This window comes from Plasmodium inui, assembly GCF_000524495.1.
Source record: "Plasmodium inui San Antonio 1 unplaced genomic scaffold supercont1.22, whole genome shotgun sequence".
In the NCBI taxonomy this organism is placed as follows: Eukaryota; Apicomplexa; class Aconoidasida; order Haemosporida; family Plasmodiidae; genus Plasmodium; species Plasmodium inui.
The window spans coordinates 212,013-238,491 of NW_008481856.1; the positions used below are offsets into that span (position 1 = coordinate 212,013).

At 50.8% G+C, this 26,479-nt stretch overlaps 6 protein-coding genes across 6 annotated transcripts; 5 read left to right on the top strand and 1 right to left on the bottom strand.

Moving 5' to 3' along the window:
* Positions 1-269: 269 nt before the first annotated feature.
* C922_04370 (hypothetical protein) lies at positions 270-3,155 on the top strand (the record flags this gene model as incomplete). The annotated part of the gene is made up of 9 exons (XM_008819953.1): positions 270-366; positions 577-751; positions 953-1,013; positions 1,201-1,278; positions 1,472-1,512; positions 1,704-1,809; positions 2,178-2,252; positions 2,426-2,818; positions 2,970-3,155. The coding sequence occupies 9 exons, from the start codon at positions 270-272 to the stop codon at positions 3,153-3,155; spliced, it is 1,212 nt and encodes a 403-aa protein (XP_008818175.1).
* A 1,836-nt stretch (positions 3,156-4,991) lies between these two features.
* C922_04371 (hypothetical protein) lies at positions 4,992-13,513 on the top strand (the record flags this gene model as incomplete). Its single annotated transcript, XM_008819954.1, has 2 exons — positions 4,992-7,868; positions 7,964-13,513. The coding sequence occupies 2 exons, from the start codon at positions 4,992-4,994 to the stop codon at positions 13,511-13,513; spliced, it is 8,427 nt and encodes a 2,808-aa protein (XP_008818176.1).
* A 2,094-nt stretch (positions 13,514-15,607) lies between these two features.
* On the top strand, positions 15,608-16,333 carry C922_04372 (hypothetical protein; the record flags this gene model as incomplete). Its single annotated transcript, XM_008819955.1, has 1 exon — positions 15,608-16,333. One exon carries the CDS (start codon positions 15,608-15,610, stop codon positions 16,331-16,333), a length of 726 nt encoding a protein of 241 aa, XP_008818177.1.
* A 943-nt stretch (positions 16,334-17,276) lies between these two features.
* Positions 17,277-19,907, bottom strand: C922_04373 (hypothetical protein; the record flags this gene model as incomplete). The annotated part of the gene is made up of 1 exon (XM_008819956.1): positions 17,277-19,907. The coding sequence occupies one exon, from the start codon at positions 19,905-19,907 to the stop codon at positions 17,277-17,279; it is 2,631 nt and encodes an 876-aa protein (XP_008818178.1).
* Positions 19,908-20,933: 1,026 nt separating this feature from the next.
* Positions 20,934-23,303, top strand: C922_04374 (adenosinetriphosphatase; the record flags this gene model as incomplete). Its single annotated transcript, XM_008819957.1, has 1 exon — positions 20,934-23,303. The coding sequence occupies one exon, from the start codon at positions 20,934-20,936 to the stop codon at positions 23,301-23,303; it is 2,370 nt and encodes a 789-aa protein (XP_008818179.1).
* A 1,335-nt stretch (positions 23,304-24,638) lies between these two features.
* C922_04375 (hypothetical protein) lies at positions 24,639-26,299 on the top strand (the record flags this gene model as incomplete). The annotated part of the gene is made up of 6 exons (XM_008819958.1): positions 24,639-24,726; positions 24,913-25,002; positions 25,143-25,265; positions 25,533-25,662; positions 25,830-25,911; positions 26,150-26,299. The coding sequence occupies 6 exons, from the start codon at positions 24,639-24,641 to the stop codon at positions 26,297-26,299; spliced, it is 663 nt and encodes a 220-aa protein (XP_008818180.1).
* Between the last annotated feature and the right edge of the window lie 180 nt (positions 26,300-26,479).

Below are 26,479 nucleotides of genomic sequence, written 5' to 3' on the forward strand. Positions count from 1 at the left end.
TTTTTCTTCCAAGGTGGTCATCGTGTGATGTTCCTTCTGAGTGCTCTGTTTGCCCCTCCTGATCACCAACTAGTGACCCATTTGGAAGAAACTCTCCTCCAGTGACCCATCGGCAATTGCGCTGTTCTCCGTTTCGTGCCTCTCTGTTGGGTGGCCTATTCGTGCAACGGGTTGCTGCCCCACGTCGAACTAGTCACCCGATCGGCTTCTAACTGCTGACCGGGCCCACTTCTACCTGCTGATCGGACTCACTTCCAATTTGACCCCCCATGGAGATATACCTTGTCACCGGCAACAAACACAAAAGACTGGAGTTCCAGCGGCACATGAATGGCGAGCTCGATTTTCACTTCGCCGACATTGACTGTGCGTAGGGAGAGTGGGGTGAGGGGGCTGTCCCCCATTTATCTCAAGGAGGGAGCGCTTCGCCGTCTCCCCCAGACACACGAACGTACAGTTACCTCGCCGCCCAACCGTACAGTTACCTCACCGCCCAACTGTACAGTCACCTCTACACCGGACTGTACAAAGCACACATATCCTTTCCCCTTGTGCCTCTCCTACCCCCCCTCTCAGTGATCGAAATGCAGTCCAACGACATCGTCAAGATAAACGAGCACAAGGCAAAGAGTGCTCATGAGATTCTCAGCACTAATGCCTCGGGGGAGAGTCAAGCCACACGGAAGCTAGTCATCACAGACGACACAGGACTGTATATGGATTGCCTGGGTTCCTTTCCCGGTCCATATATGTACGGTGCAGAGTGGCGAGATCAGCAACGATGCATGCGCCTTCATTGGCTAAGAGGCAGAGGTGATGGTGAGGCTTCCTCTGCTTCTGCTTCTACTACTTCTGCTGCTCCTGTTGGTGGGAATCACTTTCCCCCTCACTTCCTCTGGTGAGCCTCCAGTGTGAAACAATGACCGCATCGCTTTTCCTGGCCCCGTTTCAGCAAATGGATGCATAAGAGTTTGGGCTCGCAGGGAATCGTGGACGTGGCGATGAAGCTCCAGGTGAGTCCATCCCCGGCGCGGGGTGACAGTTTAGTGAGGGTGATCATATCGGCTGCCAAGTAGCAGTGTGGGATCTGCCGGGGGTGTGGCTTTCTTTCCACCCATTGGCCGCTTTGCGTGGCTGCTTTGCATGGCCGCTCCGTCTTGCCCCTTCACGTTTCATTGCTCGCCCTCACCCCATTTGCAGAATGACAAGTGCCATGCCATTTGCGTGTATTCCGTGTACGACGGGAAGGAGTTGCACTCCTTCGAGGGCGTCACCCAGGTAACGTCTTTCCCCTGGATGTTCTCATTCATCAGCAAGTTGTCCTCAGGGAACCCAGCCACGTGACCCCTCGGAGCAGTTGTCCATCGGATGAGAAAAAAAAAAAAAAAAATAGTGTAACGGTTGGTTCTTCTCTTTTCCTTTCTCCGACAATAACGTCATGGAATTTTTTTTTTTTTTTTTTTTTTTTTAGGGAAGGATTGCCGGTCCCCGAGGGTCGACTGACTTTGGCTGGTAGGTTACACACACATGGCCATTTGTTTGGTCCCGCGGCTGCATCATGCGCGCTCTCCACGTTTTGCACGATTGGCTCATTTTGCACATGTCGCATGTTCCGTTCCTCTTCCTTTACACCACTCCTCTCGCCCCACTCCACCTGCTTCACTCGCTTCATGTGCTTCCCCCCCTCCGCATGGCCCCCCCAGGGACAATATCTTTTCCCCTGAGGACTGCAGCAAAACGTTCAGCGAAATGACATTCGATGAGAAGAAGGTATCCTCCCCACGTTTCAGGGCCTTCCTGCAGCTGAAGGTGGGTCTCAGAGGGGAAAGGGGAAGGAAAAGAGAAGCAAAGGAGAAGTGCGTCTCTGCATAGTCCGCTTGAGAAGCCCGTCCACATGGATACCGTCGCCTCCCCTCGTATCACTTCTCCTCCCTTCACATCCTTCTCTTCTTTTTGTGCTTTCCCCTCGCTAGGCCTTCCTGCTGGAGCAATTGAGCAAGCAGAGCTCGTAACGTTGTTCGCCCTCCGCCAGGCTCAGCGTCTCCCTGAGTCGGAACTCTGGACAGTCCACATAGCGGGTAGCGATAGGGGCTCCAAACTGGCGCAGAGCGAAGCCGCAGAAAGGCGTACAGAGACGCTGTAAACGAAGGGAACTATCCGTGTATACCTTTTTACAGCGGAACGTAATGCTGCTTACGGTGGATGAGGACCCGGAGGAGCTGAAGAAGGAGGCCAACGCCAAATGGGCGAAGGTAAGGGTATTCCCCTTCTGAGTTTTCCTCGGTCTTTATCCGTCTGTGTCGTTTATCTACATCTGTCTGCATCTGCCTGTGGCATGTGTTTGCCTGTGAGGAGGCAGAGCCTTGTGCAGACGTCGCTGTCCACGCATGCACTAACATCGCCCACTGATCCTCCCCCACGAAAGGGCGATGCGGAGGAGGCGAACGCCCTTTGGAGACAGGCACTGAAGGAATGCATTAAATACTCCATGAGGGGATTCCCGACGAAGAAGAACACAGACATGCAACTTAGCTTGCGCCTGAACATATCCCTTTACCACTTCAAAAAAGGCGAATTCCATGAGTGCATTAACCAGTGCGACATCATTTTGGAGGGCGTGACTGACCTGGACGGAGTGCTTAGTCGCTACGAGGTGGACGCTAAGGAGGCGGAGGAGGCACCCGCAACGATCACAACGAATACGAAGCAGGAGGAAGACACACTCGCAAAGGCGCGCGAAGACGGCACGTGCATGCTCAGCAGAGATACATTGGTGAAGCTTTTTCTCCGCAGGGCGCATTCCTATCTGATGCTGCAGGTGAGGTGCTGCATAAGGGAAGGGGGCACCCTCTGTTACGCAACAGATGTTTGTTATTTGCCCATCATAGATTGTCCCTTCGACCTCTTCCGCCATTCCACTTCTTCCTACACGCCACATGTTCCCTCCTTCCTCATTTCCACCATCACAGGAGTTCGACAAATGCAGAGAGAATCTGCAGATGGTCAAACGAATCGACAAGGGGAATGCAGAGGTGATAAGTTTAGAAAGGAAGGAACAAGTGGAGCGAGCCGATTATCAAAAAATGCAGAAGCAGTTGTACAGGCGAATGTGCAATCCGAGTGGTGCGTTGCATGGGTCCGAGGAGAAGGGATGAAGGGGGGGGGGGACAGGCTACTCCTAGGATACACTGCTGCTGGTACAAGCTGCCGCTAGGATGATGATCTGCACGCCGTACATGTGCGGACGCCTCGCCCAAAGAAGCCGCTTCTCGAGCAGCCCTCTTCTGTGTCTTTCCCCGGCCAAAGATGCAAAGAAGGACCCGTCCTGTCAATTTGATCAGCATCTGTACCGATGCGCAGTCTGTCAAGGGACATATACCCCCCATGAACGATTCGCGAGGAACTCTCCAGTCGTTACGCAACCGGTATGGACTCGTGTAATAGGTCCGCCCCTTCTGTGGGGGCTCCTACTGATGAGCTCTCCCAGAGATTTTTACACCAGAGAGGTCCTCATTGTAATTTTCTTTGGACACAGATATGCATACCACCCTCCGCGCCGTTGCCCCTTGGGCGGTGGACCCTCACGACATGTGCTGGGTGTATTCACCTGCACGGGTCAGGCGAGAAAAGAGCAAACCTCTATTCCCCAAACGGGAGAGACGTGACTTTTACATGCGGGGGCGTTCCTCTCAATATGTTGATTTGTTCCTCCTAGTGTATGTTTTCTTTTCTTTTGGACCCCCTCCCACTGGACTTTTCAGGGGGATACAGACCGATCGCTCCGATCGCTTCCAACGGGCACAACTCTTCAAACGCGAACAACTCTTCAAACGCGAACAACTCTTCAAACGCGAACAACTCTTCAAACGCGAACAACTCTTCCAACGCGTCCATCACTCCAATAAGTTTTCAAGCTCAGTCCAAATATCTGTGAGTCGCATATCTCTATCCCCGCTGCGAGGGTCCGACAGTGCAGACACAGGAATGGGGCGGCCGCTGTCATAGGGCGAGCTTGCCTCAGCTGACATGTCTGCCCCTTTTGAGATGGAAAAACATAGTAAACAGAACAATCGCAACGATAGGAAGCAAACTGTCATTGCCATTCAGAAGGGGCTTAACATTACTCCCCATTTGTGCTTTTCGCACCTTGAGGTGATAACTACGCGAGCTGCCCAAACTTGTTATAAAAAAAGGATGATTGGAGGAGCAACGGAGTGGCAGAGTGACGCGCTATAATGCATAAATTAATTGCCCCATTTTGACTTAACACCTTTAAAGTGTGTCCTGCTCCCCTTTTCCAGGGATATCCCAAACTGGCATGTTCTTTTTTTTTTTTTTTTTTTTTTCCGCTCCAAGTGAGATCTCCTTTGGGCTGGCAACACGTCATCCAATTATGTATGAACACGTGCAGGTTAAAAGCAACAATGAAAAAAAAAAAAAAACGCTTCTGGAGATTTTCCTCCGGGTGATGTAGAAACAATCGCGGGGCGGGTGCAGGACAAACGGGATAGCGATGGGAATAGCGATAGGGATAAAGAAGGAGAATGCTCCTCCTTCGAGGGTCTGCCTCGAGCGACTGGGTGAAGTGGTACCATCCGCGCAGTTCCTCCAAAGGAACAGCTCAATGCTCGCGTGGGAACCTCACCCACCATTTTATACATCACGCGAATGAATAGGAAAACGCCCAAAAGGGGAAAAAAAAGAAAAAAAAAAATACCCGCTAAGTAACACATAATTGAAAGGAAAATAGAAAGAAGAAAAAAAACGAATGACCACTGTGATGGAACACACCCTCAAGGAAGGAAGTGGAGCAGGAAAGAAGGACACACCTCATTTTTTGCGACAAGTGTTGCGGAGGAGGGGAGTTCTCCCAATAAGACGTTCCAACTGTGAAGAGTAGTCACGGGGAGGTGACTTCTGCAGTTAACCACGAAGGTATGCTCCCCTAGGGGAAGGAAAAGAATATTACCGACGGCACATGCGGAAGCAGGATGAAACACCAAGGGGGAGGCTTCAATCGAGATGAAAAAGGCCAAACGAGCGCTGCGGTGGAAGTCGTCACTGCATGGGAGAGGACGGAAGAAGGGATCGAGCAAGCATCCTCCAGGCGAGAACCGCAACAGGCTAGAAGGGCATCTCAAGAGGACGACTCGGGTGGGGAACCCCCCTATTCAGTGATTAATCAACTGGCTTATCCACACGGAGGGCGAATGAAAAGATTGTTGACCCCTCCGGATAAGGCAAGGGCAGACATCAGCCCCAGGGTGAATGATTCACCATTTGGTGTCACGGACAGAGGACAACATGTCGCAAGTGAGGCAGAGGAACTAGTTTATGCGGCCCCTCACTTTCGCCGCAGCTACGAAAGTGAAGATGCCCCATGGAAGTCAACCCAGGAGAGTTTAGATGATGTGGAGAGGCGGCACCATGAAGGGGGTGCACCATCGAGCGAGGATAATCGCGAAGCGGGAGAAATGTCCCTACGTGGTGAGGAGGCCCGCCAAAGTAATGATGAATCCCTGCGTGGTGAGGAGGCTCGCCAAAGTAATGATGCATCCCTGTTTGATGACGACAGCATAGGCGAGGAGTTCGGCCCAAGTAATGATTCATTCCTCCGTGGTGAGGTGTCCCCAAGGAATGAGGCTTCCCTACGTGGTGAGGACAGCGCAGGCGAGGAGGATCCTCTGGGAGAGAGCCTCGACGAAAAAGAGAAAAAAATGGTTTATAGGAAGGCCGACGAGATAATAAACGGGGACGGCGGGGGGGGAGAGGACTGGCTGTTAAGCGAGGAGGAGCACTCAAGTGGGGAGATAGAAAGCGACGAACAGCCAAATGGGGAGGCGGAGGGGGCTGAGAAGCCAAGTGAGCAACCGAAGCAGCCACGTGCGGTGAGGAGGCGCAGCCTGCCGGATCGCCGCGCGCTAAACCTGACCGCAGGGGAACTGCACGCGTTTCTGAAGCGGGACAAGTACCGCCTGACGAAGATGAGGACGCGCATGAGGAATGTGGTATATAGGTACCTCTACCAGAGCGCAAGGGCGGGAAGTCAGCCAACTGAGAAGCAAACCATGAGTGGTGAAGCATCCAGCATGCCAAACACACACACGGCCAAGGCAAAGACAGACGTGGCCTCCTCACAGGACGTCGCAAACCTTCTCTACACCGAGTGCACCATACGCAAGACAAGAGTGGCGAAGCTGAGGGACGTCGCTAAACTTGTCTGTGACAGGAGAAACGACAGATGCATGCAGATTTTGTGCTACAAAAATGTGTACGTGTTTGACGGGTGGGGTTGCAGACCCGAGAATTGTTCGGCTGGTGGCGCGGAGGGGGGAGGTACCCGACACAGAGAAGTCACCCCCCAGAGAGGAGGAGCCCCTCATCGGAGTCCTCCTCCCACTTGCCGCTTCACCTGCAACAACCACTTCGTATGTCTTCAAAGAGAAGAGGACGAGGTGCACGTGTTCAGTCACAAGGTGCTAAGTCTAAATGGGGTCATTTTTTTTAAAGACAAAGAGAGCAAGACGACGAACGAGGAGCAATTGAGGAGATTCCTGGATGACTTAACATGCCCTGGGTTCGAAACGAACTGTAAAAGGATTAAGCTCGACTGGCGAGCACACCCCTTTCACATCATTAGGGACCCCTCGTGGAGAAAAATCAAGAGCATCCACCTTAACGTGTCGAATCATCTGTGTGTATGTACAGAGACAGGCACATTTGTGTACCAACTAGGTTTTATGAATGGAACGATTCAGATGAATTTTAGCGGGAGCTATCCTCATCAGAGTGAATCCCTTCTAAAGGAGAATGACCTGTTAGAAGCCTACCTACATAGCGACAAGAGGATGATCCATGTCAGTCATCGCAATCTTTTTTTGCTTCATCGGAACGGCAAGTTTTTTAAGGGTGATCTCTTCACTGTCGTTAAGGACATCCAATTTAGGCAGCGCATTTTAAATGTCTCCTTTTGTGGTGACTGGATTATACTCTCTTTTAAGAACAGAGTGTCGGTTCACCATAAGGTCAGTGGGAAAGTCCACTTCGTTCTTCAGATTGACTCACAGGGGGATGTCCTCGGTGCGGAGGTGACCCAGAAAGACGCCCAAGTGATGGATTCCCCACATGGTAGCGAGCCAGCCAGGTTTGGCATCTCCTCACCGACGCATCACATCCCATTCTTGTGCCCCCTACAAGGGGATAACCTCTTCTGTCTGGCCTACGGAAGGAAGATAGCAATATTGGAGCATTCCACTCATATTGTTATTCGGAAGAGATTTATGATGAGTCACACCGTGCAGCTTATTAGATGCGTCCGAAACGACATTCTGGTCACTTACGGGGAGAAGGAGCTGCACGTATTCCAGGTGCTCTCCGTGAAGAATGAATTTACTCTCCTGTTTTTTTTTAAGAAACCAGTGAGGGACGCCAAGTGCTGGAAGATACATGACGAAGGAAAGACGTTTGAAGTTTATCGTGATGCCATAAAGGTGAAGGTTAAGTTGGTCAAAATCAACAGGGATGACGAAGTGGCGAGGCGGATCTTTTATGCGCTCAATGGGGGGGCAGAAGGGGGTACAACAAGAGAGGAAGCAGGGAATGGGGGTGCAACAAGAGAGGAAGCATGGAATGGGGGTGCCACAAAAGAGAGTGCCCATCATGGTGGTACTCAGCTCGGTGATCCTTCCATCCACGCCGCCCCTTCTGGACGAGTCACACATTTCTACGTTAACCTCCTCTACATTTACGTTTTGGACGGAGATCGACTTGACCTTGTGGTGGTGAATTCGCTGGTTTATTTGATTTACCTGCTTTTCAGCCATCACAGGTATGGCCTGCTGCTGGCCCTGATGCTGCACTTGTACAGGGTAAGTGTGTGGGAGAGGGGGAGACTTTCCTACCGCTGCGGATCACTCCTCACCTCTGCTCATCATTCCGCGCCGCTCCCCACTCCCCCTCGCAGGGAAACTGCTGCGCGCTGACGGACTTCCCTGTGGATGAGGACGAAAGAAGGGACAAGCTGAAGCCGCTGTTCCACTTCCTCTTCGAAAGAAGAATGAACGATATAATAAGAAACGGAAACAAGTTTGGGAGGGATCCACGCAACAGCATTTACCATGTGGAGGTCCAAAATAGGGAGTGCGATCAGGATGGAGAAGTGAAAACAAAAAACGTTTCCAATCGGTGCATCCACACATCGAACAGTGTCTCAGGGAGTGTCGAGATAATGGGAGCATCTTCTGAGTCCACCGCTTCTCCGTCGATGGACCGGTCGATGTCTGAATCTGTCACTGTTGCGTTAAATGATAAAGTGCCCATCGGTCAGGAAGAAGACGTCCCGGAGTGGTTACTCCCCTCCCGTGGAGGAGCCAACCCTGAGGAAGAACTGCACTCTGAAAGGGGACAGGTCCTTATCGATGGGAGAGTGATCTCACCTAATTGCATCGGGGAGCTCCAGAAATTGTGTCTCCTCGGCATAGAGATCAGTATCCATTTCAATATGAACCTTTACGAGCACATGTTTCAGCTGCTTAGGCGGTTCGGTGCAGAGATTATCTATTTCCATCTCATCGAGGAATACATCGTGAGGAAGAGGATTGGAATGACTCACCATTCTGTTGTGTCTAGTCTGACGGAACACTTCAAGCGGCTGTACAGGATCTTCTCCGAGTACGACGACTCATGTTACGATGTATTTCTGTTCTTTTGCAGCCTCGTTGGGGTGGGAGGCGGTGGCCTGAGTGGGGAGCCACCGAATGGGAAGTATCTAAATGAGAAGCGTCTGAGTGAGGTTGTATTCTCGCCTTTGGGAATGGGCGGCCATAGTAGCGATGGAAGTATTAGCGGGCGTGGCGATGAAAGTATTAGCGGCCAGGAGGATGAACGTGTTGTCGGGCAGGACTATGTATGTATTGGCCGGCGTGCCGATGAACGTGATGGAGAGCTCCCCGAGCAACACTTGCCTGAGCAACACTTCCCCGACCAATGCTGCCCCGACTTGGACACGCACCTGTACCGCCACCACCTAGGCGCGAAGGACATTTGGAGGAAAATCCCAAGGGTCTATGCCTTCGTGTGCATAGTGGAGATGTTCTTCCGCCTTTTTGAGAGCATAAGCCTGGAAGGGGACATAGAAGGGATCATTTCGCATCTGCCGATTCATCTCAGTGCCTTCCTTTACAACAAACATAATGAGGACAGAATCACCACAGCAGAGTTTTTCATTTCTTATCTTATCAGAAAAAAGAATAATCTGTTTTACAGCTTCTGCAGATGTAGCGGCTTGAGGACAGACGAGCTTCCGATTTACCTGCCCATGTACATGTACCGAAATTTCTACCATTCGTATTTTATCTTCGACTACGTCTTCTCCATCATGTTTAAACTACCCTTCAGCATCAGCTTGAACCGATTTGCAGTTCCTTTGGAGGAGGGCATCACTCTGAGGAGTTGCCATTCAGACGTGCACACGAGTTACCAGTTCGACGACACGCTGAATTACAGAGATGTCTTTTTTATCTTTTCTCCTTTTCGCGTGGTGAGAGAGAACCACTGCACGTTGAACCGGAACATTCTGTCGCTCTGGCGGTACCTCCTAGATGGAGCCGACTGTCGGGTTAGCGGGGTTAGCGGCGTTAGCAGTGTTATCGGCGGTAGCCCTGTTGGCCGCCTCACTGGTGATAGGGGAAGCCCTCTGGAATTTCTCTCCTCCCCGGGGGGAAGCGCAGACGAAGAAGCCACCTGCCGGCCAGGAAGAAACGACCAACAGAGGGTACATAGCATACAGATGAACGATTATTTTAACCTCGACAAAAACGGCATCTTCCTCCTCCTGCAGCTATCATTAAAGGACACCTTTTATCTCTTAAATCGTACCTTCTTCCAATATGACTTCATCGATCACTACGATGTGGTTAATCTGTTGATTCGTAATTTGTGCTATTTTTACCTGCACATGGTCATAACTTTTCTCTTTTACGTCATGTACTTGAGAAAGGTCTTGATGAATAACTTATCAGAGGAGACGTGCGTCCAGATTTATAGACAAGTCCTTATCGCTGTTAACAGATGGAAAGACTACGATGAAGTTAGTGACCTTTGTTTCAGGCTGGCCCATGTGATCGAAATGGAGAGACACACCCATGTACAGAAAAATCTCTCAAGCATAGTCAGGTGGATTACGTTGCAGCTTTTTTATATAAACAGACATAGGAAGGAAATGGCTTCCTCAATAACGTATTTGTTGATTCTCTTTTTCATCCTTCAGAGTGGATGTGGTGATTACTCCTTCGATTATCTCTTGGGGGTCCATTTTGTAAACTTCCTATTGCGACTATCCTGTGGGGGGGGGTCCCAAGAGCATCCGATCGGATCAACCAAAGGAAGGCGCCGCTTCGAGAAACTCACCAAAATGTGTTTTCACTTTGCGAATCAGACTTATCTGAATAGGAGCAGGCGACACGTGAAAGAAGAACACTTCTTTCGAACCTTTCGTTTGAAGGAGAGCAACTTGCGCGTAAAGAAGAGGCAAATCAGGAAGAACGTTGAGGGGATATCTTCACCGCAGGGCAATTTGGTGAATTACCTGTTGGGAGCGGTGTACAACGTCGACGTGGCTGCCCTGCTTCGTCAGCATAGGGGTGATGGGGCCAGTGGCGAGGAGCGGACGGAAAAGAAGAACCACTGGAGAGGCCACTGCACCGTGCCGAATGAACGGGTAACGCGACTAGAGAGACGTGGTGACGGCTGCGCGTTTAAGAGGGTTCCCTCCAGGCGTGCGGGGAAATCCGCAGCGGGAACCTCAACAGGGAGCTTCTCATCGGGGAGCATCTCATCGGGGAACATCTCATCCGGGGGAGTACCTTCCGGGGGGGAACCAACCCCAGCTGGGAAGACAAAGAAGGAGCAAAACCAGGGCGACATTTTCTGTGTCAAGTTCTGCAGGAGGAACTGCGGGTATATCCTGCTGCTGTACGTGAAGAGGCTGTTGGTGCTGCACGGGGGGGGGCGGTCCCCTGGGGAGGAAAAGCGTGAGAAGGGGAGGCCCTCAAAGATTCGCTCAGAGGGGAGTCATCCAAAGGTTCACTCAGAGGGGAGTCATCCAGAGGTCCTCTCAGAGGGGAGCCCTCCAAAGGTCCTCCCAGAAGAGTGTTCTACTGAGCTCCCCTCAGTGGAGAGCCCCGCACAGCTCCGTACAGACACAGCCCCGCATCGACGCCGCAGGAGAGATGTGGAGAAACTTCTCCGATATATCCTCTTCTTCACCCAAGTGCGAAAGTGCGAGCCGGTCTATCTGCTCCTCCTGAATCACTTCGGTCGTTATGACGTTGTCCTGAATCATTACAGAAGCAGGAGGCAGTGGAGAAACATGCAGGCCTATATTTTTGGAAACATTTTTTTTTTTTTTAAAGAGAGGAAAGTGAAGAAGAGGCTCCGTGGATACCTATTCTATGCGGACGTGTTGGAGCACATCGATGTGATGGAAGACTTCTTTGTGGACTACATTCTGGGGAACTATGCCGCGTTTCATAATCGCACGGTGAGACTGCTCCGGGGGGCAGCAGCTCCGAAGGAGTCACTGGACAATGCCTCCAACAGTGCCACCAAGAGCGGCATGAGGAAGGGAGACCCGAAGAAGCAATGCCGATGGGGGAAGACACACCTGATGAGCCTGTGTAAGGTATTCACTACGACACTGATTCGATGCCGACACTTCTCCGACGTGGTGAAGCAGCGAGTGTATTATCTCCTTCTACACCAGGCTCGTATGCCCATCCCGATTCAGAGGTACCTCCACGAAAAGATATTCTATGCGTACCTAACTCTCCTCTGTAAATACAAGAGGGATCATGTGTACAGGTGCGTTAAGTATCTTCATGTGGAGAAATACAAGGATCTGTTTGAGCGTCATGGCAACATCAATGTGTTGCTTCATCTCCATGAGCGGCAGGGGAAATTCCTAAATATCATAGACCTCTGTCTTAAGATTATCAAGGAAAACATTTTAAAGCTGAAAGATATTTTTTTTCGACGGGGAGATTGGTATGTGCCGGAGGACCTTACCTACGGGGATGTCTTCTCCGTTAGATTTTGCAATCGAATCGATGTCTACGATTTGTATGCCATGCCGTTGAAGCGGAGTGTCCGCAGGGTAGTCCTCCCAAGGGGGGAGCAGCATCAGCAGGAGCAGCATCAGCAGGAGCAGCATCAGCAGGAGCAGCATCAGCAGGAGCAGCATCCGCAACTGCTACAACACCAGGAGGATGCCTTAGGGGGGGGCGTCACCGAGAGGGACTCATTTGTGGGGAGGCTACTCGGCCGAGCGCACAGCGCCGCGGATAGGAGCGCGTTGGGGAGCTACTTCGTGAAGACGCCTCGATGGGGGGGCAGGCCAAAAAGGAAACGACCGAAGAGGGCGGCCACAATCGGGAGGGGCCCAATCGAGGAACCGAAACGGACCGACCCAATTGGAGACGCAAAGCGGGCACGCCTTCGCCAGGCGTGCCGCATCTTTCTGACCCGCGAATACAATGTCGTTTTTCTGTACACCTATATGCTGGCCTTTGTCCTGCGGAGGAACAAGCTGCACTGTGATCGGATTAATGAGTACGTTCTGTTTTTTATCGTCAACGAGTGCGTGAGGGGCTTCATCGGGGTTTGCCAGCATGTGGGAGGCGGGGCACAGGTGCAACGAGGTGAACGATGCCTCTTTGGAGAAAAAAAGGGGCATTGCACAGGTTCGCGGCGGTCAAGGCAGTCAGAACGATCGGAGCAGTTGGGACAATCGGGACAGTCAGAACAATCGGGACAGTCAGAACAATCGGGACAGTCAGAACAATCGGGACAGTCAGAACAATCGGGACAGTCAGAACAATCGGGACACTGGGAACCATCGGAACAATGCCAACCTTCAGAAAAGACCTACGAGGAGGCACCCCCCCCAGAGGAGATTGCATTCTTTAGATACCTCTTCGATCAAATAGTCCTCTTCGCCATCAACATAAGCTCACATCGACATGTTCAGAGGATCTGCAGACAGCTGTTGGCCAAGTATCGAAGGTTTGAAGTGAAGCTCGTGAGACCTCCTCTCATAGGACTCTTAAAAAACCTGACGGAGACGTACTCTCTCTTTAGTGACAACTGCCACGTGTCGGAGAAGCGGATAAAGAGACAGATAGAGACGTACACATTTGAAAGGAAGAAGGGGCTCGTGGTGGATTTTCACGTGGACCACACGCACCCCTTCAACACGAAGCTGTTCGCCAAGAGGAAGCAGGGGGGATCGGCGGCAACCCGGCATCGACACGCTCAGCCGAGTGAGCCCAATCAGCCAAGTCAACCCACCCCGCAAGAACAGAAGGAACTGCCTCCGAAAAGCAAAGATTTCGCCGCCCTTGGTGATGCGCTGTGGCTGAGCAAGTGCGAACACGGGCACCACTTCGCCTGCTCGCAGAGGTGCCACCTGTGTGGCGCGGGCTCGAGCGCGGAGCAGTCCAGCAAGTCGGTCGCCTAGACCGGCCATGTGCACCCTCACGGCGGCGCGAAGGCGGAGTAGCCCCCCCGACTAACTCAGCTTCTGTTGGCGCGTCCGCTTCTGTTCATTCCCCTTTCATTTTTTTCCCTTTTTATTCAATTTTGCTTCTTTCTGAGCTGCGAAACCGACGCTGTTGTGGGTGGAAACACGTCCCTCCTACGTCAAGACGCACTCACGTGTGCACGCCCTTCACCCGTTGCCGCGGTGGTGAAAATGGTAAAAATGGTGAAGACGGTGGAAAATGTATCCCTTGTTGTTTCCCCTGTTGTCTCCCTTTTTGTATCACCTTCCTGTGAAGCGCAATTCGTTCAGCTCAAATGGGCTCCTCTGTGATATTTTCTAACGGGGTGGTGGCCATTGCCTGAGCATGCGGCGTTGTACTAATGGTGTGTTCAATTAAGGGGTGAGGGGATCCTCTCCCGTGGCCACTTCCCCTCATATTACGCGTTGCCGATTGGCACGTTACTGTCCCTGCAGCTGGAAGAAGAAATCATACCAATCGCAGGGACAATCACGCTTCCATTGTAATCTCACCATGTGCAGAGTGGGCCACTTAAAAAGAAAAAGTGCCCCTGAAATGGTGGGCCGCATTATTGCTAAGTTTTTATTTTCTTTTTTTGTATACCCATAATCATGCCAGCTTCATCGGGCGCGTCGAGACCATACGACGTTTCCTCAAACGGGGGGTTTAACACGTGGGCTGAACGAACAGGTGTGCCGAGTGCAGTTGTATTGGAGGAAGGTGTACCCGGTCCGCTTCATATGCCGCCGTTTGTGCAATTGGTGAGTCCCCCAACGGATCGGCGGGTTAGTAAGATGGCGCACTCGAGTTATTGCATGGGGGCTACTATCTTTGCACCTGGAGAGGAATCCCCTCTTCGTTCGGTTCGTTTCCGTTGGGTTGCCTCTTGTCCCGGCTTGCGCCACATGGATCGAATGGTTGCTTGCGCAACGATTGCCGCTGTGCATTTGCAGTGGTGTAGTGTCATGCGATAGGGCTTTATATATTGCCGTGTATTTTTCTCCTCCTCAGTGAGCCGATCCCAAGGCTAGGAAACGCCACATGCCAGGGCGGCACTCAGGATTTTCCCACCCCCCTCAGTAGTAAAAAATAAAATAAAACACATGCGTGGTGATTGTATATCCTCCCCTCGTTAAATGCCCCCATCACACCGTATGTGCATCCCCCACGCGAAAGCCCGCTTCCCCCCTTGCCTTGTTCTCACGGCCGCACTTCGTCCTCCCTCCCCCCGTGTGGCATTTTTTTCTTTCCTGTTTTGCGCCCTTCTCGTATTTTTTTCCAGCCATTTTAGAACCACACAAATGTAATGATTAAACAAAACGAAAGAGCTTTGAAAAAAAAAAAAAAAAAAAGCAGCTATTTTAAGAAGCCCCCCCCTTCGAACAGAGAACCATTGGAATAAATAAAAGAAACAGAAGAAAAAAAAAGAAAAAGAAAAGAAAAAAAAAGAAAAAATCAGGTGAGTAAATCTCTGCAGAGCAACGCATCCACTGAGGGCATGCTCATGTTCATACCATTCGCGAGATCCAGTTCTGCACGTTTTGTGTAAGATCGAATGCGAGGCCGTTGCTTGTTGGGCTTATCTCAACTGTGTGGATGGCTGTGTATTCCCCCATCCCAGCTACGTTCCGAGCTACGTTCTCCCAGCTTCGTACGGGGGGGAACCATCCTTGAGTGAGACTACTCCACTGTGCGCCGGTGTCAAGAGGGCATTCCCACTTGGTCATTTTCGTGAGGATTAGTAGCGACTAATTGGCTTGCCTCCCATCCTTTCCCTCACTTCACAGATTTGAGGAGACGACCAACTTTCCCCATCGCAGCAGATACAGTGTCCCGCCCTGAAGCCACTCTGCACACGGGTCGATACAGGGATAGGTCTGTCGCCATCCACTCGTTAGTGTAGTGTGCATTTGTTTCCTCGCTTCACATACACGTGTGCAGAATAGGAGGCCTCTATCGCAGTGTGTTCCCCGTACGTTCTCCTCCCCAGGAAGCGCCAACTGCGCTGCAAGTGCTACCCCCCTCTGAAGTAAGCCTCCTCTGCGCAAACCATGATGCTGATGAAGTGCTCAATCGTAGTTGGCCTCCTAATGCTGGTGAGCAGCGTGACGGGGAAGTCCAACATATCGAAGTGCCTTTTTTACGACAAGAGGAATCACGAACTGAAGCAGACGTTTTATGTGCCTACGAGCGACGTGGACATGTATAAGGCTACCATCCAGAAGCTCCTCACGAGAGAAATAAACCTCCTCGACGAGTCCATGAGCAGAATCGATGAGAGTGGTAGCAGCGGCAACGGAAGCGGCAGCACTATTTCCAACTTTGACGAAATAAAAAAAAAGGAAGAAAAAAAAAAAAATAAAGAAATTGAAGAAAAATTAAAGTACATAGAAAAGTACAGAAATTACGCAAGGAGCATTTTAAAAAATGTCGAATTTAAATGTGAAGACATCGAAGACTATGAGTCCAAAGTTAAATGCAATCTGTGTGTATACACAGAGATTGTAAATAACAAACATATAAGGCAGGGACAGATTATTCAGATTTTTATGAATGAATGCATGTATGGTTTTTATTACTATGACAATATTAGCCAATACACTCAGAACAACAAAGCGGTTAGTAGCTTCGCAGAGGAGGAGAGCAATTCACAATCCAAATTGGACGACATTTACTTCAGCATCACTAAGGATGTCTCTGAGGGGAACACGAGCCAGATCAACTTCTTCAAGCAGCCCGCGAGCAAGTACCACCCGGTTTGCTACGTCACGGAGTAGGGGGGCAGATAAAAGCGGCGTAGTAGAGAACCGGCCAAGCGGCCCAGCAGACAAGGGGGATAACATGCAAAAAGTATGGACGGATCAGGCGAATATAGGGATTAGCGGCGTAAAAATATGACCCATTCAGCCCAATATCGCGGATAACTTCTAACGGAAAAAAAAACAGTCGAGCGACCGCAGGGCGGACGCGCCGCTCAGAGGTCCCCAAACACGTAACCACTTGCGAGCCACGCATGTGTGTTTCGCGCGGCAGGCCCAAGCGTTATCAAACTTATCTAGAGTAAGTTGTGCCTTTGTCTACCAAGCCAGTGAAGCCAACTGGAAAAAAAAATAAAAGAAGCCACACATGTGTAACTGCAAAGCATTACGTACACAGACCGTGTGTGCCTCAATGCATTCACAACTTAGTAGTCACCACCACACCAGGGGGCGGCATCCTTCTTGGAGAATCAATGCGCAGTGCGCCACGACGGAGTGCATGCGCTGTGTAGTCCATCCTGCATGTTTGCAGTTCTTATGTGTCACTTTTTCCTCACCCCCCCAAAAAAAAAAGAAAAAAAAACCATGTCATTTTTTTTTTTTAAAAAAGACTCCTATTAATACACAAATGACGAAAAGTTTTTTTTCTCCCCCTGAGTGTGGAGCGTTCCCGCAGAATGTTTCCTCCTTCGGGGATGTGTTGTTTCACGCCATAGGTTTAATGAGCACAGGCGCCCTCCGTTTCATGAGAGGGTTGAGAAGTGCTTTCCTCGCAAGGCGGTACACTTCGGCATGTGTTGTGCTATCCTCCCTCGGCGCAATCAGAGCCAGAGGAGTAGTCCCTCCTTTGGATGACTCGACACGTGCGCAAGTGCACCTCGTCCCAGCCCAGACACATACAGAGATACATATGCAGATACATACACCGACACAAATACACCTCCAACAAACGATGCGCACATCACATCTTCAGGGTGCGCACGAATTGCCTCCTATCGGCGTACAGAAACTTGTGGCTGTTTTGTAAGAGGAGCTGGCTGGTGATTCCCCCCTCCTCTGTGTTCCCTTTAGCGTGGCAGGTGGGGTTACTATTACTGCTGGCATCGTGCGGACAGATGCCGTGTGCTCGCTCGGTGATGTGGATAGGGATGCGAAAGGTGAGACTATAAATGTTATCGTCGAGGAATTCGTTCAGAGAGAGAGAGCCAGAGTATGTTCCGCCTGGCGGATCGGCTCCGTTCGGTTCGTTGGTCGTGCCCGATTGGTTGGATCCCTTCTGTTCATTGACTTCATTAAGATTGTCGCGTTTGTTTGTTTCGTCTCTGTCTGTTTCACCCCCTTTGTTCGGTGCGTCCCTCTTGGGAAGGCAGAAGAAGTCAAAGTCGAGGAGGTAGCCAACCCTGACTGTGTCATTTGAAAAAGAAGGAACAACGTCTTCACCAAGAACAAAGCTCACATTCTTTACGGAGCAGTGAAGAGTAGAGATATTCCTCTCACTAATCAATTTGCAGCTGGAGATGCAATGATGATAGGTCCCCTCCGAGTCGACGGAAGTGTTCCCCTCCTCATCTGGGATTTCATTCTCATCATGTAGCGTATTCCTCTGCAGTGTTAGAAGCCTGGGGTCTATCTTTACCCGTTCGACCCTCTTCAGCCGTATATCCACATGCACTGTGAAGATAGTTGCATCCCCGAAGTGGAGCCTCACGTTGATGATGCCACCACACGGGAAGGTATCGGTTAGCTGCTGGTCCAGTCCATCCATCAAGGTAATCAGACATATGTTTTTTTCACCCGAGTTTATTCGATAAATGTTTTGCGATGGGTCTTTGTTGGGTGACTTTTCGGTTTGGTTGTCCTTTCCGCTTAGCTTCTTTTCTGGGGAGACGACTACCTTGTCGGTTGAGTCGCCACCCCCGTTGGGAGACAACCGCTGCGGCTTTACCTTCCGAGTGTTGATTCGCCTGAACATGTCCTCCTCATGCATGCATTTCACGATGGTGTCCACCGTGGTGTATGCTTTATCCAAGAGGAACCCCTCTTTCCTCTGTTGAGGCAAGGTTGCATTATGCCTCTCCCCCTGATGAGAGGTTTCTTCTACCGTTTGGCTCTTCATCCTTTCAGATGAAGCGCATCCCTCTGTAGTCCGCTCCTCACCCATGTTGGCTCCGTCAAAGGAGCTGCTGCACTCAGAGCTGATCTCTCCCAAGTATAGATTGGAAACGTCTTCCTCATCAGATAGCTCGATAGGCGAACTTGACGGTCGGTGAAGAACCAAATTGTCGTACCAATGTATGGGGACGTAGTTTATCTCATTGAAGACAAAGTTGGGGTAGTTGCAGAAGTAAGCCTTGTGCATATCGTTGTCGTCATTTTGGAGAGAGCACTGGGGGGAGGAGAGGTGCTCTTCCATAGGGTTGGTCTTCTCTCCGGTGTAGGTGTCGTGCCGCTGGTTTGGCTCATCTGGGGTGCTCCCCCGAGGAACGGCCTCTATGGGATACTCGCCAAACGAGCGCAGCATGGAGAAGAAGGCGCGGAGGCTTCCAATACGGAGGGCGTCCCCATTGAGGGAAAGCTCCCCCGTGTAGTAATCACAATGATGAACCACGTACAGAAAGAGGTGCATATAGTGAAAGTAGTTATAGTTAGGCATGATATGGCTGAGGAGAAAGAGAGACGAGTCCTCCTTTCTCTGTGAAGAGAGGAGGTATATACAGAGGAGCCTGTCGAGGGGCGTTTTCCCTACATAGTTATACAAGTGCGTCGGAATGGAGGGGGTGTTCAATGGGACCCTTTCGAGTCTGCCCCGAGTTGGGGGGTTCTTCTTACTCGGTCGCGCTGGGGAGGGGTCCCCCTGAGTAGTCCCCCCCTGAGTAGTCCCCCCCTCGTCCACTTGCACCCGAAAGTCATGGTAGAGGTACTCAGGGGGGTCTCCCTCATTGTCCCCATCCGTGGCGACCTCCGCCTGCGAGCCGCTCGGCTTGATGGGAAAAAGCACCAAGTCTAGGATAGGGGAACGGACACATCGACCAGAGAGTAAGCGCAAAGGGAAATGCAGTTCATATCGTTGGGTCACAAAATGGGTTCTATTTCTGTAGAGTCTTTTAACTGCCTGGACGTACATGCAATACTTAAATTTGATCACCTTGCCATTGTAACTCGGGGGGAGGAATGGTGGAAGGACACAGCTGAGGTGGTAGTGAGTGGTCTCACTGGGGGTTCCAAAATTCACATCGGTGCAGAGGATTATTGGGTTGGAGTAAAAGAGTAAGCCTCTCTGTTCATCGTTTTCATTGGTTCCATAGAATGGCAGGTTCAGATTTTCTTGCTTGTGTCTGAGTGGCCCATTGGTGCAAGCTGTTACCACCTCGTGATTTAGGAGGTACACTCCGTATAGGTACACCACGACGTAATCGAGCTTCACATTCCCTGCATACTTCTTAGGGCCTACTAGCTCGAAGGAAGCTCTAAAGACGTCTCCGCTGTGTGTCTGCGCATCGTCCAGACACACGGTCAATGTCACGTGGTCCTCCTGGACGTGCTCCAGGCTGGCGCTGGGGGGCGGCTTGTTCGCGGCGAAGAAGAAGTGCATCCTGTGGGTGGAGCGGCGAGGGGGGAGCTCATCGTGTGAGTGACGCGGCGGAGCGGAAGATCATCGTGCCGCTAACGCCAGAATCACTTGTTGAAGGAACTACTCCCCACGTGTGATTCTCCAGTCGGGGAAAACAAAATTGTCACTCAAAGGAATGACAACTCTGCAGCAATATGGTGGGAAAGAAGAAAAAAAAAATAGAAAATAAAAAATAAACCATTTCAACCTTGTGACAAGTGAGAGAAGGCCGCAAAAAGAAGAGAGAGAGAAAAAAAAAACTTCCCCCCTTTGACAACCGGTGGGGGCCACTTTTTTCGTGTTCTCCACCTTTCTCCAGGTGACTCAATTCCTTTTGGTATGCGCAATTCGGGAGGGTGGCAAAAGAATCTCATTGCAGAGCAGCCACTCCCGCGCTTCACACGTTTGTCAGACCGGAGATGCAGTTGTGACGGTAGCGACCTTGCCGAGTGTTTTTTGCCTAACTGGTTTGACTTTTTTTTTTCTTTTTTTTGATTGTTATTTTATCTTGGAGAATACCCCCGGTTGGATGTTCTCCTACTGTGGATTTATTTGTTTGTTTGTTTTTTTTTTTTCTCTTTTTGTTTTTCCTTCCCAGTTAGTTTCCCCATTTGGGGACTCTTCAAAGTTAAGCCGTTACTTCTTTTCCCCCGGTTGACTCAGCGGCGTAGCGGCATAAAACGACGTGACGTCGCAACTGTTGCGTTGCATTTTTCGCTGCACGAATTACCAGACGAAGTTTCACCTCGTTTGACATTCCCATTTGAGTTATCTTTTTCTATTTATTTTTTTTTTTTTTGTTGAGTGGAAACTTCAGGTGGGAGCGACGTCTATCTGCATAGGTTAGCCAATCGCCCCCATTTTTCTCTTTACATCGGTCCAACCGATCTGTACCTCATCCTGGTGCTACCCCTTCTAGGCGTTCTGAGTTTGCCTCCCCAGTTTGCCTTCCCAGTTTGCCTTCCCAGTTGGCCTTCCAAATTGACCCTCCCAATTGACCTCCTCAGGATGGGCAAGTTTGGGCGCGTCAGGAAGGAGCTCTCAAAAAAGGGCAAAAAAAATGGCACAAAGAAGGACACAAAGAAGGACACAAAAAAGGACGGAAAAAAAGGCATAAAAAAAGGCAAAAAAAAAGGCGATAAAGAAGGCGAAACTCCCCCGGAAAAGCATCTCTCAGAGCGGCTGGCAAAGAAGGGGATAAAGAAACCAACGGAAGAGAGCAGCGGCAGCAGCGTTGGTAGCGACAGCACCGTGGATAGTGGCAGTCCCGTCTGCAGCACTCCCCCGTGCCGCCAACCCCGCGGGGGCGACCTATTCGACGGGCTGTTCGTCGACCTGAAGGGCGTCCTGAGCGACAGTCTGCTGCAGACCCTGGAGAAAAACAAATTCGTCAAAACGACCAGCATACAGAAGAAGAGCATCCCAATCATGTTAAGTGATAATGATGTTTTTCTCAAATCTATGACTGGCTCTGGAAAGACGTTATGTTATGCATTGCCGTCTGTACAGAAGATACTCAATATGCAGAAAGAGAAAATAAGAGTGACGAGAGACATGGGAACATTCATCTTGGTACTCTCCCCGACAAGGGAGCTGGCCGTTCAGATTAATAGTCTCTTCTTTATGTTGACGAAGCCGTATCCGTATATCGTCGTGTCGTGTTTAACCGGTGGAGAGAAGAAGAAATCGGAGAAGAATCGACTGAAAAAGGGTGTCTCCATTTTGACGTGCACCCCAGGGAGGTTATTGGATCATTTGGAAAACACGAAAGCGCTCAAGTTGACTTATTTGCAGTGCGTTATATTGGACGAGGCGGACAAGGTGATTTTCCTCGGCTCGCAGGATAAGGTTAGGCTGATATACGACACGGTGAAGAGGGTGCGACGGGAGGGGGTGGGAGACACCAGGGTTGACCAAGCGGCCAGCAACGCCGCGAACCACGCCAAACATGCTAACCACGCTAACCACGCCGCGGAGGGGAAAGACTTCCAAATGGTCTTCATTTCTGCGACGCTGAACCACGCGGTGAAGAGTCTGGCAAACTACTGCTTAACCGACAGGACGGTGTGGGTGGAGGCGAAGGAGGGAGGAGGTAACACCCTACCCCCCCGGCCCCCAGACATAACGCTGACCGGCGGCCACGGAGAAGAGGCAGGTACATCCCCCCAGAAGGAGGACCCATGCGCAGTGGGAGAAGAGCAGTGGGAATATGAGCTGCCCGAACAATTAAAGCAATTTTGCATCGTCACCGATTTTAGGAAAAAGTTTCTTTGCCTCGTGCATATGCTACTCTCCTGCATGAAGAAGAAGCAGAAGCCAGTGGTGTTTCTCTCCAATTGTCACAGTGTAGAATATATGAGGGCGTTACTGAAGGGTTTGTACTGGCCTACCGATTTGAAGAAAGAAAACATGGAGGTGCACAAGAAGTTAAAGAAGGAAATCTCCCCTGTGTTGTTAAAGGAGGATGAACAACTGCTACGAAAACATCTGGAAAAGACTCTCCAAAGGGAGGAGTTGCAATGTGGTGATATGTCGAAGAGGAGAAAGGGAAGAATATCCTTGCCATTTAAGAACATCCAAATGGATGACTTACAAGGAGAACACTCCTGCGACAAGGGGAACATCACGGTTGGTGGTGGAAGCGGATCTCTTCTCTATAATGTCAACACGGATAGACACAAAAGGAAGTACCTCTTCGGAGACACGAACATATACATTCTTCATGGCAACCTATCGAAGGAAGACCGATTCGGGAATTTCTCCGATTTTGCTTACGGGAAAAATGAGCAGTCCATTCTAATATGCACTGAGATTGTCTCCAGGGGGGTCAACTTCGACGCGCTGGATGTCGTCGTGCAGTATGACCCGCCGCAGATTTTTGAGGAATATGTCCACAAAGTCGGTAGGACGGCGCGATTACAAAAGGAGGGATCGTCTTACTTGTTCCTGCTACCGACAGAGGTGGAGTTTCTAAACGTGTTGCGAGAAAAGAACATCCATGTGAAGACAATCCAGGGAGAGCAACTAATCGGGAGATTCCGCAGGGAGGATATCCCCCCGTTTTTCTCCTCCATTGGGGGAGATATACTTAGCTTCATCTACAACCATTTTAAGGTGACTGTTAAATCGGATGAGTCTCTAATGGAGAAAGCGACCAATGCATTTCTCGCGTCCGTCACAGCGTATTACTCGGTGAGCAAATCTCTGCGACACATTTTTTGCGCAAAGAATCTACATCTAGGGCATCTGGCCTACGCCTTCCTGCTAGACGAGAGCCCCAGGGAGATTTCTAAGCTGAACAAACAGCAGCGCTACCTGCGGGTGAAGCGGCACACCACGCCCAGCAAGCGGGAGCGCCGCCTCCTTCGGGGGCGATGAGTTGGTGGTAAGTTGGCGGTGGGAAGTTAAGTTGAATTTCCTGCGGGTGACCTCTCCCGTTTTCCCCCTTCGCGACTGCCCCGCACGCTCCTTTCCCCCTTGTGTATTGTATACATTTTCTGCATTTTTGCATTCTTGCATCCCTCCACTTCTTCATTATTGTCGTTCTTGCTCCCCGCGCGGACCAAACCCTTTGGACGCGCACCAACTCTTTGCCCAGCGTACAACACGCACTGGTCTCGTTTGTTCTCCATTTTGTAATTTGTGAGAATTGGCTTTTCCCCCGTTCGTTACTTCTTCCCGTGGGAAACATAAACGGGGCCTCTGTTTGTAGAGAAAAAAAGGAAGCAATTAGGATGCCTCTTGAGCAGTTGCGGAGAAGGAGGCGCAGCAGCTTCGGGAGGATGATATGTTCTCACAGGACGGCGAAGCGGATAGCCAATCATTTGGTAAAATTGAAAAAAGAAAAATCCCTCCATTCGTACAGCTACGCCGAACACGTTTCCATTTTCGTAAAAAAAAAAAAAATCTCACTCGTCACGAGAGTTACTTAGTTAGCAAACCCTCTTCTTCCCTCTACTTTGCTTCTCTTTTTCTTACCCGTTCGGGTCGGTAAGGAAGAGGCATACACACCGCTTCCTCCCTCTCGTTCTCTCTCCCCTTGCTTCTTTTTTTTATTTTTAACCTCCCCCCCTATATATTCCTTCCTTTTGCCCTCTCTTTTTAACGATGCCCTTGTCAGCTGGCGAGAACAAAAAAGGAGGAAGCACCTCTGTTGGTCTTCTCATATAACGCTTACTTCGCAGGAAAAAAAAAATAACAAAAAAGAGAAAAAAACAGAAAAACAAAAAACCAAGAAACCTGACGTCACTTCTACATGTTCTGTAGCGTCCCTTTTTTTTTTTCATTCTGTCGTGAGTTCCTCCAGGGGTAATGACAACATATTGGGTTTGCGGAGAGTGCACGCGTGTGTTCGCGGTGTGTGCTTCACGTGTCCACGTCGCACGTCACGCATCACGCGTTACATGTATAATAAATCGATTACACCTCGCGCAGCCAGCTCGGAGGAGTCTACTCAATCGCACGAAATCGCAAAAACAAAAGAACAGTTGCGAAGTGATCTGCCAGGTAAAGGTGCTCACGTCCCGATTAGTCACCCCCACACTCGCCGCTCCGCTGCTCCACCGCTATACCGATCCACCGCTTCACAACATGCGCGTGCGACTCCTTGCGCCACTTTGCACGTACGCATTCGCGTACAGCGACATGTCTAAGATGAGAACATGCATGCAAAACGTAACCCCCACACCCAAGAAGGAACAGCCCCGCAAAGACATGTCGGCCCCGACCAAGGCGAGTGCAGCGCAGCTGGACGCTGTGCAGAAGTACCTCAACAACTTCGATCATAAGAATGACACGGAGAGTAAGTGCGCCAGGAGAGTGCTAAACGCGTGCTAGACCTGCACAGAGGAGAGTCTGCTAAGAAGCGCTGCTCCTCCCCCTCCTGTTGCATCACTCACAAATGGTGACCACAGAGGAAGTACGTTTCACATGTCTTTCCTCTTTTTTTTTTTCTTTTTCCTCCCCTTCTTTTCTCCCCTCCCGCTAGGCATCACTGGATTTGCTCAGCTCCTCAAGGAGCTTAACATCAAGATGGCTGTTTTCGACTTCGACTTGACGATAATCGGTGCCCACTCGGGTAGGCCCTGCACTTCGTTTCATCCTTCGCCGCGACGTTCACCACGACGTTAACCGCAACCTTCACGGGAACGTCCGTTTTGTAGATGCATTATTGTAGTGGCTTCCCTCCCACTTTACCACTTCCCTGCCCCCACACAGGAGGCTACGTCGATAAGGCTAACGACGTGGACCACATCGGAACTGCCGTGACGAATCACTTCAAGATACTCTCCAAGGCGCTCAACGATAACGGCATTAAAATTACCGTCGCGACGTTTTCGGGTGAGGGAAGGACGCGGAGGGACGAGTAGAGACGCGTAGGGACGCGTAGAGACGCGGACGGCTGGGAAAGAACCCACTGCGTTCTTCCTTCGGAGTGCCGTTGCGAGCCCCACTTCTTGTGTCGGCCTCCCAAAGGAACACGATCAGCTCATTACGTTGCGCTCACCACCTCCCGCTTCGCATGTTACACGTCACTCCGTATACTCTCCATGTAATAACACGCTCCGTCCACTTCACACCGTCCACTTCGCGCGTTACCCCCCGCAGACGACGAGGCCATCCGGTACAGCCGTGGCAGGAACTCCACCCTCATTGCGGGCGAGGAGATGGTGACGTTCAGCATGCAGCAAAGCAAGTGCGACGCGAAGATCGAGAAGGTCTATGCTTACTACCCCCCGTAAGGAAGAAGCTGCCAAGAGCGACACAGGGGTGTGCCGCGTCGGGTTTGCGCATCGGGTGTGCGCGTCGGATGTGTCTGCACCCTGCAGTGACAGATATAAATATGTTCACCGTTCGCGTATCTCTCACCCTGTGTGCACCTCTTCTTTCTCCACGTCCCTGCAGCTACTACCGACAGCCGCGGCAGTACAAACCGCTGGGGCTGGACAAGCCAATGAGTCACGACAAGTCGTACCATTTGAAGCAGGTAAGAGGAAGGCGCGCTAGGTCGAGCGGTACCACGTCACGTGAAGGTGCTCCTCTGCACATCACGCTGCTCCTCTGCACATCATGCTTCCCCTCTTCACATCACGCTTCCCCTCTTCACATCACGCTTCCCCTCTGCGCATCACGCTTCCCCTCTGCGCATGACGCTTCCCCTCTGCACATCACGCTGCTCCTCTGCACACCACACCACTCGTCCTTCCCCGCTCCTGTCACCACAGATCAGGACCGACTTCGGAGTCAACATCGATGAAATCTTATTCGTGGATGACGATATGAACAACTGCACCTCGGCGAAGAAGGAGGGCTACTTAACCTTTAACGTTATGGGGAAAAATGGCTTCAATTTTAAGAGTGTAAAAGTTATGTAGCCTTCCCGGGGCGAAGGCAGACCCTCCTCTCCCCGTCCTTCCGACTATACTTAGCGCATTGCAGGTGACACGTTGCACGCTGCATTTTTTTTTATTATTTTTTTTTTTCCTCGCACCAGTGGAACTTAAATTTTTTTTTTTATTCTCCTCACCGCGTGATCTTTACGTAACCCAGCGAGC